This window comes from Amaranthus tricolor, chromosome 4 (assembly GCF_026212465.1).
Source record: "Amaranthus tricolor cultivar Red isolate AtriRed21 chromosome 4, ASM2621246v1, whole genome shotgun sequence".
NCBI lineage: Eukaryota > Viridiplantae > Streptophyta > Magnoliopsida > Caryophyllales > Amaranthaceae > Amaranthus > Amaranthus tricolor.
Window position 1 is genome coordinate 23,002,018 of NC_080050.1, and position 16,848 is coordinate 23,018,865.

Genomic DNA, 16,848 nt, shown 5'->3' on the forward strand with positions numbered 1-16,848 from the left:
GAATTAGAAGGTTGTCGAAAACACTAAGAGAAAATAGATGTTAGTGCCAAAAAAGCTTAAAAACCCATAAAATCTCAATTTAACACGTAATTTCTAGCATATGACTATGATTTTCAATACTAACCACTCCAACACAATAATATATACCAAATAGTGTTGTGTGCCAAGTTTCGTGCAAAACAAACCAAGTTTGAGCTACTTTATTCGCAAAAGTGCCAAAAACGCTTAAAAACCCTTAAAATCGCAACTTAACAGGTAATTTTTAGCATATGACTATGATTTACAATTCTAACCACTTTAACACAATAATATATACCAAATAGTGTTATGTGTCAAGTTTCGTGCAAAACAAACCAAGTTTGAACTACTTTATGCGCAAAAGTGCTAAGAACGCTTAAAAACCCTTAAAATCGAAACTTAACTCGTAATTTCTAGCATATGACTATGATTTTCAATTCTAACCACTTCAACACAATTATATATACCAAACAGTGTTGTGTGCCAAGTTTCGTACAAAATAAACCAAGTTTGAACTACTTTATGCGCAAAAGTGCCAAAAACGCTTAACAACTCTTAAAATCGCAAGTTAACACGTAATTTGTAGCATATGACTATGATTTTCAATTCGAACCACGTTAACACAATAATATATACCAAATTGTGTTGTGTGCCAAGTTTCGTGCAAAACAAACCAAGTTTGAGCTACATTATGCGCGAAAGTGCCAAAAACGCTTAAAAACATATATAATCGCAACTTAACACGTAATTTCTAGCATATGACTATGATTTTTAATTCTAACCACTTCAACACAATAATATAGACCAAATACTGTTGTGTGCCAAGTTTCGAGTTAAACAAACAAAGTTTAAGCTAGTTTATGCGCAAAAGTGTCAAAAACGCTTAAAAACCTATAAAATCGCAACTTAACACGTAATTTCTATTATATGACTATGATTTTCAATTCTATCCACTTCAACACAATAATATATACCAAATAGTGTTGTGTGCCAAGTTTCGTGAAAACAAACCATGTTTGAGCTACTTTATGCGCAAAAGTGCCAAAAACGCTTTAAAACGCATAAAATCGCAACTTAACACGTAATTTCTAGCTTATGACTATGATTTTCAATTCTAACCGCTTCAACTCAATAATATATACCAAATAGTGTTGTGTGCCAAGTTTTGTGCAAAACAAACTAAGTTTGATCTTCTTTATGCGCGAAAATCCAAAAATAGCTTAAAAACCCATAAAATCGCAATTTAGCACGTAATTTCTAGCATATGACTATTATTTTCAATTCTAACCACTTCAACACAATAATATATACCAAATAGTGTTGTGTGCCAAGTTTCGTGCAAAACAAACCATATGCAATGCATCAACATCGCCTCTTGGGGTGAACTCCTCCGTAGCTTCTTTTTCCTTCCAGCCCATCTGTTCAAATAAAAAGTTACATATATAACAATTAGTATAAGTAAATCAAAGCCAAAAAATACAACACAGATCAAGAATATACTTAATAATTTCAAAACTCACCACAGCATCAGCAACCTTCTTCGTTTTCGGATCATTAATGGTAAATTTACCACTTGCATCTCGAGAATGAAGCCCGTAATACCAATCTCGCACCCGATCTCCAGTAGGAGTACTCACGGATGCGGAGGTAGTCGTAGATAAGGGCGTGACTGGACTTTGATTGGGGTACAAACCCGCATCCACCCACTCTTTTCGAACCTCATCGTACATTTTTGGGCCCAAGCGATGGTAAAACTTCCTTTTGTTTGCTGATTCAGAAGTTTTACCACACTTTTCCTAATTAATCAATAGAAATCAAATGTGATATATTAGTTTAATGATTGAATCAAAAGACGTAAATTCAAATCAAAAGCTATAATATAATATGGAATACTTACAACTTCAATGGGAGTTGTTCTTTTGGCAACAAAAGCCTCCCAATCCTTCTTAAATATGTGACCCCATATTTCGTAGGGCATCTTCGAAGGTGCTTGCTCTCCACCTTCGTTTCCCGTTTTGACCTTTTTGGTCGTACGGACACGCTTCTTCGTGATCCAGCCAGTTACTAGCTTGGATTTGAAATCTCTAAATCTTTCAGCAATAGCTGAAGAAACATATTCTTCTTCTCCTCATCACTCTCGATGTGAAAAAGATTCTACAAAAAAAAAATTATATTTATTAGTGTCAATTAAATTAATTTTAAAATGAAACTAAATGAATAAAAATAGTAAAGTTGCTTACCACAGTATCATTCCATAGAGAGTTCTTCAAACCCTCTGGAACCTCGTTCCATGCGTGCAATAAGGAAATCTTGCGGATACATAGGCCCACTTTCTTTCCATATTGCCTACGCCATTTTCTGCAGGTTGACCCAATGCATTGTATTCCAAATGCATGGGTTCTGTGACTTTGAGGTTTTTCGTAGGACCTCGCCCTTTTCTTTTCTTACTGGTAGTGGGAGCATCCATTATTAGTGGGGGGTCTTCAGTCTCAAAATCATTGTCAAGTGGTGGAGCGTCTTCAGCCATACGCTCGTATCTCACAATTTGGTCCTCTTCAGTGTTGTAACTACGATGCTCATTATCCGAGGTCTCAATCTCGGGGACAATTTCATCTCTGAAAAGATGCATTGTATATCAGTACCTGAAAGAGTATGAATAGAAATATATTAGAACATAGGAAGGTAAATTCAATTCTAACCAAATAGTGTTCGTGTGTTAAAGTGCAAAAAAAGCTTTAAAAACCTTAAAATCGCAACTTAATAAGTAATATTAAAAACATGATTATGATTTACAATTCTAATACGTTCAACACAATAATATATACCAAATAGTGTTGTGTGCAAAGTTTCATCCAAAACAAAACAAGTTTGAGCTACTTTATGCGCGAAAGTGCCAAAAGAGCATAAAAAAACCTTTAAATTGCAACTTACCAAGTAATATTAAGAATATGACTATGATTTTCAATTCTAATACGTTCAACACATTAATATATACCAAATAGTGTTGTGTGCAAAGTTTCATGCAAAACAAACCAAGTTTGAGCTACTTGATGCGCGAAAGTGCCAAAAAAACTTTAAAAACCTTAAAATTCATACCTTGTGAATCACTTAATTCAAATGTATTCCTTCCATGTGATCTACACGCATATAACCAAAATCAACATCATCTTGATCCACTGATTTTGGATTGATAAAGGGCAGGGAGTCTTCAAAAGCTTCATACTCTTCCTCATCCTCAACATCACCTATACCAAGGATGCTTCTTTTTCCCGGTACAACAATAGACCATTTTTTATCAGACGGGTCTACAATGTAGAATACTTGCTTGGCTTGTGTGGCTAGTATGAATGGCTCCTCACTATCACGCAAACGAGCTAAGTCTACAAGAGTGAATCCACAAGGGTCGTCATTTTTTATGCATCGTCGATTATTATCTACCCACTTACATTTGAAAAGACCAATAGTGAAAGTAGAGTAGTCAAGCTCCCATATTTGATGTACCCGCCCGTAGTATACCATTTTAGCATCAATCGGCGCTTGATCCTTGGCACTCGCGTAAAATGTAGATGATGCCAAAATAGAAACCCCACTATTCTGTAGATAAGATGACTTCTTATCTTGACCCTCAATCCAAAATGTGAAGCCATTGACATCGTAACCCTCATATTTGTTGAAATAATCACGAGGACCAAAAGCTAACCACTTAACAATTTCTGATACACCTTTGAGTTCTTCACTTATTACTTGATTATGAAACCAATCAATAAACGTCTTGTTATGCAACTACATCAATCCCCTATCCTCTTAACAAGGATATTTTGCGCGCAATATATCTAAATGCTCACTCAAAAAAGGATGGACTTCGGGAATATGATGCAACACATACAAGTGTGCTTGTAGAAGACTGTCTCGAGGAGGTGTGATTGATTTGGAGTCAATTGTTCCTTTTCCTTCAAGCCTTCCTTCATGTCAAGAGGTGGGAAGTCCAATAGGCTTTGCCGTGGCTAAATACTCAGCTATAAAGTTACTAATCTCATCGCTCACAGTGCCTTGAATCATACTCCCCTCGGGTTGTGCTGGATTCCTCACCTGGTTTTGTAAAACACCCATGTGTCTTTCAAAAGGATAACACGACCTTAAAAAAACTGGACCCAAAAGCTTGATCTCACGAACGAGATGGACAATAAGATGAACCATTATGTCAAAGAAAGAAGGTGGAAAATACATCTCAAACTTGCATAAAGTTACAATCACGTCGACTTGAAGAGCATCAAGTTTATAGGGATCAAGAACTTTACTACAAATTGTGTTGAAGAACGAACATAGCTCGGTAATAGCATATCTCACATGTTTTGGCAGTATTCCACGGATTGCAATTAGTAAGAACACTTGCATCATTACATCGCAATCGTAAGATTTCATGCTTTCTAACTTCAGCTCACCAATTAGGCTCACAAATCTCTTCATGTTGGATGAGTACCCAGACGGAACCTTAATGCCATACAAAGACTCACAAAATGTTCGCTTCTCTGCTTTGGACAATGTGTAGCAGGCTGGAGGCAAATAAACTTTGTCATTACTCATCTTCTTCTTACCGCCCTTTCTTTTGTTACTGCCACCAATTTCATCAGCTCTATTTCTTTTCTTACTCACCTTAACATGTGCCCACAACTCCGGACGAAGACCCTTACATTCAAACCAATCTCGCACGGCCCTAACATCCTTTGTCTTAACCGGAATGTTCATAAGAGTCCCGAGTATGGCATCGCATACATTTTTCTCTATATGCATAACATCAAGACAATGCCTAACCTGTAGATGTCTCCAATACGGAAGCTTCCAAAAGATTGATTCTTTTTTCCATAATCGGTCTTCACCCCTTGCACTTGCCCTGTTTTACCAAATACAGTCTCAACTCCTTTAACCTGTTCATAAACCTCATAACCGGTCAACGGTCGACGAGCTACACGGTCCTCAACCTCCCCATTGAACATCTTCTTCTTCTTATGATATTGGTGATCTCGTGGGAAGAACTTTCGATGGTGCATGAATATGTGTTTGCACTTAGGAATCCACGTGGATTCCATGTCATCGATACATATTGGGCATCCTTTCTTCCCTTTGTTCTTATACCCCGTTAAGTTGCCATATGGTGGAAAATCATTAACGGTGCATAAAAGCATTGCACGCAAGGTGAACTCCTCATTAGCATATGTATCAACCACGGAAACGCCTTCATCCCACATCTTTCTCAAATCCTCAACGAGAGGTGCAAGATATACATCTGTATCATTGCCAGGTTGTTTAGGACTCGAGATAAGAAGTGAAAGCATAATGTACTTACGCTTCATACACAACCAAGGTGGAAAATTATAGATCACTAACAGTACCGACCAAGTATTATGTTGAGAACAAAGATTGCCGAATGGGTTCATTCCATCCGTACACAGTCTGTGCCTTAAATTACGAACCTCATCCCCAAAAGTCTTATGCAACTTATCAATACTATTCCACTTCGAAGAATCAGATGGATGTGTAAGCAAGTGACCTTTCTTCACCCTATTTGCATGCCACCTCAAATTTAACGCATTTTTCTTTATAAAAAACAAGCACTTGAATCTAGGTATAATTGGAAGATACCACAATACCTTAGCCGGGGGCACTTTAGCATCCCGAGCCCCTTTACGCTTGTAGCGCGATAACCCACACCTAGGACACTCTTCTAAGTTCTCGTTTTCATTTCGATACAACACACAATCATTCGGACACACGTGAATCTTCTGGTACTCTAAGCCGAAAGGACACATGAGCTTTTTGGCATAATATGTCGACTATGGAAGTTCATTTCCCTCAGGAAACATCTCACTTAACGCTTCCAATAACATTGTGAAACTAGCGTCACTCCAATTGAACTTTGACTTGATGTTGAAAATTGTCAACACTACTGTTAGTTTGGTGAACTTTGTACATCCAGGGTACAAAGGCTTTTGAGAAGCCTCTGTCAACAAGTCAAAAACACGAGGACGTTTTCCTAACTCATCCTTGACTCACTCCATCATCTCATCAACACGATCCACATCCTCATCGACATTCTCTTCATCTGTCTTATACCCATCAACATGATCTACTACATCCTCATTGACATCAGCCACATTATTGACGTCCTCAACAACACTTTTCTCTTTGTAAACTCCCTCCTCACCATGCCAAACCCAAACATGATATTGAGGCCTATACCTATGTCGAAGTATGTGCTCCCTAAGGATATCAACACTATCTACTTTTGATACATTGCCACAAGTGACACATGGGCAATAAAAACCAACTCCCCCCGTCCTAACTTGATGTTCAACCGCAATACTACAAAATTCTAATGCGCCATCAATAAATTTTGACGATTCAATGCTTCCATACATCCAAGAACAATCTTTTGTCATCCTAATTAGTGTGATTAATTAATTCAAAACAAAATTAATACACAACTTTTAACATATATACTTAACGAACTCTAATTAACCACAACATTTGATGATCCAGAAGATTATATGCTGCGGGCAACTAAAAAAACCGCAGCATTTGTTGACTATTTTTTTTTTCTAATTCTTTTTCCTATTTATTGCTGCGTATATTAAAAACCGCAGCAAATGATTAGCAGCAGATACGTTTTTTTCCACTAGTAAATAATAAATAAAAATATTTCACTTCTGTAGTTTATTTTATCATTATTATTTCGATTTTTTCCTTCTCAATCAAAACATCAAAACTTCTAATTTTAAAAATTTTAATGACAAAAATGCACTGCAAGTGCTAAAAGATTTTCATAAGTATTCGAAGTAAATTTCTGAATTTTTGTAAAATGCAATAGTTTTCATAAACAACTATAAACGCACAAACTAGGTGTTTCCACCATGGTAGAAATACATTATTTGTACGTTTTTGCTTTTTAAATATTTTTTTATAACCAACTTATGATTTGGGCATTATTATACATCGCCATTCTTTTCATTTTATCGCCACGCCCCTAATGAAATTACGAATTTGTCCCTGGACTTAAAACTTGTTTAACAAATGTAAATCGCACTTAATAACACTATTATCACTTTAAAAACATTAAATTTAAAGTTTGAACGTAATCCCGAATATTTTTATTGCGACTATATATATTGAGTTTTCAGAGGCGTCCTTGTAAGATATACGAATTCAAACATAAGATATACGAATTCAAACATAGTACTGTCTCTCTAAAAACTCTCTAAAAACGTTCTTCGATTTTAAACAAGCTGTTAGTTTGAATCGATTAACTATGGCTAACGAAAGCGACTATGAATCGGATCTGGTATGTACTTTAATCGATTTGAATCGCTGTATTTTTTTAAATAAAAAAAGGAAGTAGCAAAAACTGGGCAAGTAGACCACGGTTCAGTCGCACGTTTTGTGTGACTGGTTTATTTATTTGTTTATTTTTTATTTACATTATTATTTAAATTATTATTATTAATATTATTATTAATATTATTATTATATTATTATTATTATTATTATTATTATTATTATTATTATTATTATTATTATTATTATTTGTCTTTATCATTATTATTATTATTATTATTATTATTATTATTATTATTATTATTATTATTATTATTATTATTATTATTATTATTATTATTATTATTAATTTTTGTTATTATTATTATTATTATTATTATTATTATTATTATTATTATTATTATTATTAATGTAAGTAATTTATATTATTAACATTACTATTATTTTGTTATTATTTATTTAAATAATTTATAATTATATGTTATTATTATTATTTTCTTATGTTTTTAATATTAATTTGTTTTTTTATTATTACAATTATTTTATTATATTTTTTGTATTGTTACTATTTTAATATTAATTATTTAAGTGAATCATAATTTTTAATTAATATTAATTTGTATTACTAATATTTTAATATTAAATTATTAATAATTTATAATTTTTATTTATTATTGAATGTTTTTATTATTAATGTTTGTATGTATAATTTTTTAATGACCTAATGTATGGTTTGTTTCATATTTCAAATTTGCAGGACTTTGAAAACTTAGGAGACAACGTAGATTACTCCGGTAGATTTGTTACGGATAGGGAATTTGTTTCCTTAGATGAATTACATAGTTAGCCGATGCGGTAGCAATAACAATTGGTTTTCAATTTACACGTGCTTCTTATAAACAAAAAGAATGACGTTCTAGAGTTAGTGTGTATTTAAGATGTCACCGCTATGGTAATATTAGGGGTGATTTACATAATCTGGATAATGCTGCCCGACCTGGTTCTAAAAGTAGAAGTTGTGGGTGTAAATTTTTGATTGTAGCAAGTAGTCGTAAACCAGGAGAAAGGCCTTGGACGGTAAGGGTGTGTTCCGGTGAAAAAGGAAGACATAACCACCCGTTGTTAGTGTACAGAGATGGTCATGTAAGGGCAAATAGGATCAATGTCGATATTCGAGAGCACATACGACAGCTTAGTGCAACCGGCATGCAACCGGCCTTTATCATGACTTCTATTAGAGAAAATTTTCCTGGTTTTTTTCTAGTATGAATCAGATTTATAATGCTAGGCAATCAATAAGGAGGGAAGAGATGGAGGGTAGGACTCCCCTTTAACACTGTCTTTATATGGCCACAAAACTTAATTACGTGGTCTGGACAAACTTGGATAATGAAGGGGGATTGAGCAGATTATTAGTTGCAAATCCTACCTCTATTTAAATGATACGTACGTGGCCGTATGTTGTGTTGATAGATACAATGTACAAAACAAACAAACAAAAGTGGCCAATGTGTGAAGTGATCAGTATGACGCCAACCAATCACAACTTCTTGGTTGCGTTCTGTTTGATGCGAGATGAGGCGCCTGTGTCATATTCGTAGGTGTTGCAGGGATTGAGAGATATTTTTGGCACAGCTCAGACTCCTAGTGTCATTGTAACCGATCGAGACGAAGGTTTATCTGAGCTATTTGTGACCTCTTCCCAGTTAAAAAGGTTTTGTTGATTAATTATTGTCGTTCTATTTATTGAACATATCTTAATTACGTTCAATGTTGTGTTTAATGTAGATGTACGGCAATTGTTATGCATTTGGCATATTGCAAACGACGTTGAGAACACGGTGGACAAGTTGTGTGGCGGGAAAAGAAATCAACAAGGGCAGGTATTCAGGAAAAGTAGATGGAACCCCTTGGTTGAAAGTTCTATAATCGACGAATTTGAACAAAGATGGCAATCGATCGTGACTACGTGGTCGGTTAGGAACAAAAACGTCGTCCGGTATTTGGCTGGAACATGGATTCCACTTAGAGAGAAATTGGTGCGTGCGTGGAGGAATGAATGTTTACACATGGGTAACCAGACTACCAGCAGAGTTGAAAGCGAACACTCGTCTTTCAAGTTTTACCTTGGTAGCGGTAATAGCTCATTTGATACCCTGTACAAAAGGGCACACGCACAGATTACAAACCAGCAAGCCAAGATCCGACAAGCGCTACAAGAATCCATGAATTCTGTAGCAAGGTCGTTGCGACAACATTTCTTTAAACCTTTATATCGCCACGTATCTATCTATGCCTTGGAGCAGTTGCGGCTTGAGCATAACCGTATGTTAGATTTGGGTGATTATGTACTTAACAAATGCGGTTGTGTACTTCAACGCACCCATGGAATGCCGTGTGCTTGATATTTATATATATCCATCGGTTCACAAGGTGCTTTGTATTTAGATGACATTGATCCATTCTAGAGTACTTTGACGTACACAGAGGTAGGAGATGACACCAACGAAGGAGTATGATATGCGAACGCCGATGACAAAGAATACTATCAATCTTTGGTCGATGAAGTCCTAAAATCTGATCCTGCAGTTGTACGACGCTTGTCTCAGGTACTTGAGTATGAACTACACCCTGATGGAGCCGATATACCTGAGCCTTACGCAAGTCAACCTAGATAGGGAAGACCAACCACAAGCAAAATCCTCAGAAGAAATAAAAGCGCATTTGAATATAGCAGATCATCTTCTCGTGGTCGAGGGTCTAGATCTTCATCCCATGGGAGATCTGGTGGTAGATCTAGTGGTCGATAAACGCAATCCTTAGTTGGAATTAAGTTTAGTTTCAACTTATCCGGTACATGACTTTCCTTTCCGTTATTTAAATTAGTTTGTTACAGCTTAATCTTACTAAACTTATTTTCAATAATTGCAGATGATCCAGGAGGTCGTGATTTTTCACTGTTTCCATGGCCTAATCACATCCCGTACATTCTTTCTCCTTACTTGTTTGATTGGATTGATGTGTTAGGTGATGGTAACTGTGGGTTTAGAGCTATTGCCGCCACAGATTTGGGAGGCGAGGAGGCATGGCCTATTTTAAGACGTGCTATGTGTATAGAAATGCAAATGACCAAAGACCAATACTTAAGTTTGTATCTATCGCAGGAGTAGTTAGACGATGCTATATTTAGAATTGGTTCACACGACAATGGACCTGCTCCTTATATTCACTGGATGGATGCACCGATGGCATTGTACTCTGCAGCAACGTTTCTGAACATTGGTATTGCTTATTATGGTTCTGCTGACGGTAATCCGTTGTACAACTATTTGGTTCTTCCGTTAAGGAAAGCACCGGCCTTCATAGTATAAATAAAGTTATACATATATGTTGGGTGAATGGAAATCATTTCGTTTAACTATATATTAATGAACGACGATTCATCTCCGCTGCCGCCAGTCCATCAACGTTGGAGAGAACCAGTTGAAAATTTTTCCAGACATATAGAAACACATTTCAGTAGTAGGATTATGCTTTGGAATAAACTATGCGGGCCATGACCACCACAACGTAATAACACCGCTGAAGATGCTGTAAATTTAGATAGTCCATAGTGTAACGTGATGTGTAAATCATTCTTCAGTTTTACTATAGAAATTATAGATGGGATTCAATTTGTAGATAGTCCATAGTTATACTATTGTGTACGTCATTACTATAGAAATTATAGATGAAATTCATTGTGTATAGTAATGTTGTAAATTAATAAAAGCATTGATGTAAACATGAATTAAATTTAATGTAAAAAGTGTTGATGTAAATAAATAAACGCATTAATGTAAATTAGTTTAAATACAGACTATGAAGGGCCATGCCCCTTAAAAGCTTGCCATTCGGCAAATAAATCTTTAACATCATTAAAGTATACATCTAAAGCATGTCTTTCCAGGGGGTTCATTTCCGCAACAGGAGGCAGTCTCGCCAATGAAGCGACTCGACTCGGCCATTCATTCAAAAACTGAAAAAAAAAAAAAAAGAAAAAGGGTGTGAGTAAGATATTAAACAACATCTAAATAACACAACGACATAATAAAAAACAAATAAGTTCAAAAAACTTACGTATTCCAATCTGCTTTCAGCTGAACCAAAACCGGCACTCGGTCCTTCGCCGGGGACGACAAATGGGTGGGAGCACACTCTGAACCAGTCAACGTAACTAGGATCAGCCTCTGATGGAACAGATGCCCGACGAAGTGCCTGATCACCAAGGCGGGCACTATAAGGGAACCTACTCCATGCCTCCAAGTACACAGGGGGAGAAGCAAAGGTCACGGAGTAGGTACCGTGTGCCGGTCGTACAGCCTGGGCTGGTCTCAGAGGAGGGGGGGAATAGCGTGCACAAAGCCGACCTGTCGCACTGTCCTCTCCGGCAAATACACCTCGACGATATAAAAGCAAGTGATACCCCCGATGAAGGTGGTGCGTGGGTGCTCATTCAGCAATGTCCTTGGAGAAGTCATGTACAGAGTCCATTCCACCTGCATACAAGCCAACTTAACATATAAAAATAATCTAAAATTATAATAACATGCATAAGAAAGTCTGATGTGATGTACAATGCCTGAGTTTCCGTTATGGAGTCCAATATACTCCTGCAATCCCTCAGCCTATTGATCTCACGACCTGGCTAGGGCGTGGACCACCTCTCCGCCCTAGTCTTATTAGGCACATCTGCTCGGCGAGGATGAGGGCGGAAGGCGGGAAAGTACTCGTAGATCCATGTTTGGAGCAATGTCAGGCAACCCGCAATGGTCTTGCAACCAGCCCTAGATGCCATTCCCAGTTGGCTATACATGTAGGCCTGCGTCACCGCACCCCAGGTGATCTCATCCTGATCGACGTTCACGGCAAGTATCAGGTGAGGTCGCATGCCGGTTCTGGTCTTATCCGCAAGCAGGGTAGATCCGACAATAGCCATGTAGTAGGCTGTCGACTGGGTATCCATAGCCTGGGACCGATGACACAGCTGCATCACTTCAGCAACGTTGACGCAGCCGCTGGTGAATATCCCTTTCTGTCGTAGCTCAGACATGGGCTCCCCAAACAGATTGGTAATACCGACCTACCACTCCCCCTCAGAAGGCTCAGCCGATAGAGAACCTTCAATACCAATGCCCAATAAGCGTTGCACGTCGTGCAACATAATCGTCATCTCCCCCATGGCATGCGGAAGGTGTTCGTATCCGGCTGCCACCTCTCCACGAAGGCCGATATCAAAGTACAATCAATGTGCTGGTGCATAACGTACGGTAGACGGCCGAGGGGAGTAGCAGGTAGAACATCGTACAGCGCATTGATCATATCCCGCAGTCTGATGATCGCCTCCAACGACTTCTTCCTACTACGACATTCTAGAATCAGAGGCATACGCTTAAAGCCGTAGAAAATAAGTTTAGCTATGTGCCCGCCATAGCTGGGTATCAGGCGCGTATCTATGGGCCCCCCGGGCTGGGGCGATGTGACTAACCAGTCCGTTCCAACGGACTGTGAGCACCTACTCCCCCGTGGCGGCTCATTATCAACGAGACTACGTCCGGCACACTCAGATGCGCCTGAAGAACTAGGGTCGGCACGTGCGAATCTCCCGTCGGACCCCCGGACAACAGTCCAGTCCACTGGGCGAACAACATCGCCTTGGTACTCAACATCATCAGCATCATCATCATCACTAGAAACTCCCTAACTACTCTGGAGGCCGCTAGCCTGGTCATCAAAACGAGTACGCACTTGGTTAGCATACTCGATCGTTGGGCCTCAATGTGTTTGGCAGCCTCTTCCTGGCTAGCCGTCCTAGCAGAACCCGATACCCCCCTCTCATGAGGGTCCCTTCTGAGCAGGGAAGGCCTAGAACTATTACCGCTCAACAAGTGTCTAAAAAAACCCTTTCCTTTTCCTTGATTACCAGCCATTTACTACAATTTTTGATAATTTAGTTAACTATCATTAATAAATAAACATAATCAAACGTTAAGTTAAATTAACCACATGAACAAAAGACAACAATTAATTAGCAACAACAATATTTAACTACTCATTATCAACAAATATAATGTAAGAACATATTTATTATTATTATTATTATTATTATTATTATTATTATTATTATTATTATTATTATTATTATTATTATTATTATTGTAATTAATTTTCTAAATTGACAATAATAATAATAATAATAATAATAATAATAATAATAATAATAATAATAATAATAATAATAACAAAAATAATAACATTAATAATAATCATAACAATAATAACACAAACAATAATAATAATCATAACACTAATAACAAAAATAATATTTAAAAATAAAATTAAAGAAAAATTTACTAACTATAACTATAACAATAACAACAACAACAACAACAACAACATCACCAACAAAAATAATAAAAATAATATTTAAAAGAATAAAAAAAAGTTAATAATAATAATAATAATAATAATAATAATAATAATAATATTTTAAAAAATAAATTAAATATAATAATTAAAAGAAAAATAAAAATTTAATAATAATAATAACAATCACAATAATAATAATAATAATAATAATAATAATAATAATAATAATAATAATAATAATAATAATAATAATAATAATAAAAACAATAATAATAATAATAATAATAATAATAATAATAATAATAATAATAACAATAACAATATAAATAAAATTAATAATTATTATTCATAAAAAAACGAAAAAAAAAAAAATAGGCAGTCGCAGGAAAACCACGAGCCAATCGCGGTTCAGTCGCAGGAAAACCGCGACTCGACCGCGGCTCAGTCGCACGTTTTGCGACTGAGCCGCGGTCGAGTCGTGGTTTTCTTGCGGCTGAACCGCAATTGGCTCGCGTTTTTCCTGCGACTGCCTATTTTTTAAAAAAAAAAATTTAAATAATACGATTCGAATAAAAATTACCTCGATTAATTGTTTGCGGATTGAATTTCTTAGTTTTTGCTCCAATAATTTTATGTTGTAACTTTGTTTTTTGAGTGTGATGAAGGAGTTGTTTAGTGAGATTGGAGTATATATAGGAAATTTTAAATCCAGTGGCAAATTCGTAAATTTTTAAAGTTCAGGGGCAAATTCATAATTTTATTAGAGGGGTGGCGATAAAATGAAAAGGTTGACGATGTTTAAGAATTGGGTAAAATTTTTATGTTTACGATTATAGTTATATAACTTTTCAGGTTTCAACCAACCAGATAAAAAATAGTGATTGAAAACTATCAATTGTGATTCCACGAGAAAGATTGATTATGACACTTGATTAATATATTTTATTCACATATCTCATTCATTTACATAGACATTAGCAGTGTTTTTGGACGAGTTTGAGCGGGTAGCGGACCGAATAATCACTTAAAAATTTACCTGTTGGCTCAAATAGTCAAATGCTCGCTCACATTTGCGGACCTATTTTTTTGTTGCTACCCGCCCATTTTCTTAGCGAGCAGGACCAAGGGAAAAGCGAGCATTTCTTACGTAAAAATTAATAATACAATACAAATTATGAAGTTAAGTCTTAATAACAATTAAAACAATACACTACATTGTAAAAATACTCCGAATACATATAAAGTCTCAAAATACTCAAATTACATAAATATAAACATTATGTTGGATGATCCAACCAAAGTAATGCGATTATCGATTATCATCACCTTACTATGAAGTAAAGTAAACAGTAGATGAGTAAACTAAAGTATTAATAGTAGTATTAAACTAAGCTGGGTAATTATTTTTTTAATTGGTAATGAGACAGTAGATGAGTAGACTAGAGCAACTTAAAAATAAATAGAATTGTTATTAATTACTCATCCAAATTTTAATTTTTTTTGGAAAAATATTGTCCAAATTCGCCTGTTTTTTGAACAGGGTGGGTTGAGCCTGGCGGATAGCTCACCCATAAACAGCTCTAATAGACACCACATTTTTTGTTTGGAAAATAAAAATATCATTGAACCAAATCAAAAACAGATATAACTCAAAACAAGAGAACCTCCCACTCTGTAATGCATCAGTATGAAGAAGAAACTCACCTTCTAGGAAGGGTTGAACCAGCTCACTCTTCATATGCAAGAGAAAGAAATAACCAAGCCAAAAAGAAACAAAACAAAGCACAATACAAGCAGCTTAATAAATTAATCTAAAAAACACCACTGTACATGAGAGTGTATAGTAAAAACTCTAAGCCTGATCTCGGACTTGATTCTCTCCACAACAGCTTTAGGGGAGATCATAGTAAAGGCTCAGACAGCTTCATTGCGAACCTTCCAAATATTGTAGACTAGGCTACACAAGCTAGCAATAGCAACTCGTTTTCTATCCTTAGAAATCTTCCATTTTCTCGGATCAGATCGAGATAATTGAGAATGGATTGCAATCCCCAACCATTTAGCTAAAAGTTGAATAGTTATAAATATGGTTATTCCCATTCAAATAATTACTTTTTGTTCTCTCATTATTAGGAATGATTAAAAATCATACAATTTAATAATTTTGATGTAAAATAACAAATGACAGTCTTATAGCCAAAGTTGTTGATATCAGGATTCTACTTGGAATCGTCCAGACCTGTAGAATTGAATCGTAGAATTGTAAGATTCTACAATAAACATAAATTGGCTATCTAGCCATAATTATTCACCTCAAAAGTTTAAGTTTATTAATTAAAGTTTTATTCACTTCATTTTAGGAATGAAATAGAAAAATATTTAATAATTAGTGAATATCTTCACACCGATGAAGATATTTATTTTTTAAAAATTATGATGATGGATCATTAAATTATAAGAAAAATTAACGAAAGATGATACATAAGAAAAAATTTTTAAAAATTAAGAATAAATTCGCAGAATCAAATCATTAAATCGTAGGATTGTAGAATCGTGTTATGATTATAATTCTACAAATTTTATTTTAATTAGAATTGTAAGTTTCTATCAATTTATGATTCTACCTACGATTTGAATCGCTCGCTTATTTTTGGATCGTAAAATTGTAGAATCGTATATCAGAATTGTGATTTTAATAACCATGCTTGTAGCCATTTGCCAAATGAATCAAAATTATTGGATATTAATTTTTTTTTTGAATCCTTATTTCAATTTACATCTTAATATGGTAGTTTAGTTTAAAAATTTATTACGAAATATCTTTTATTAGATACAATTTTGTTCATCTAATATATATCAAAATATAATTTTTGACTTGATAAATACCATGACTCATGATTAAAGGATTTTTCAAATTAAATAAATTAAATTTGAATGATGCTATCATTACTAATCTACTATTATGTGAATTTATTTCAAAACTTTTTTTGCAAGTAATATGCCTAATTGTATCTTCGATAGGAAAATAATTTTTCTAGGCAATTTTTCTGCAAGTTGTGCTTTTACAGTAAATAAAAACCTTAACATTGCCAT

The 16,848-nt window shown here is 35.3% G+C and overlaps 1 protein-coding gene across 1 annotated transcript; it reads right to left on the reverse strand.

The window, feature by feature from the left end:
* Window positions 1-12,555: 12,555 nt before the first annotated feature.
* LOC130810853 (uncharacterized) lies at window positions 12,556-15,660 on the reverse strand. Its single transcript, XM_057676978.1, has 4 exons — window positions 15,586-15,660; window positions 15,420-15,487; window positions 13,148-13,236; window positions 12,556-13,040 (listed from the first exon to the last, which is right to left on the reverse strand). Exons 1-4 carry the CDS (start codon window positions 15,658-15,660, stop codon window positions 12,556-12,558), a joined length of 717 nt encoding a protein of 238 aa, XP_057532961.1.
* Between the last annotated feature and the right edge of the window lie 1,188 nt (window positions 15,661-16,848).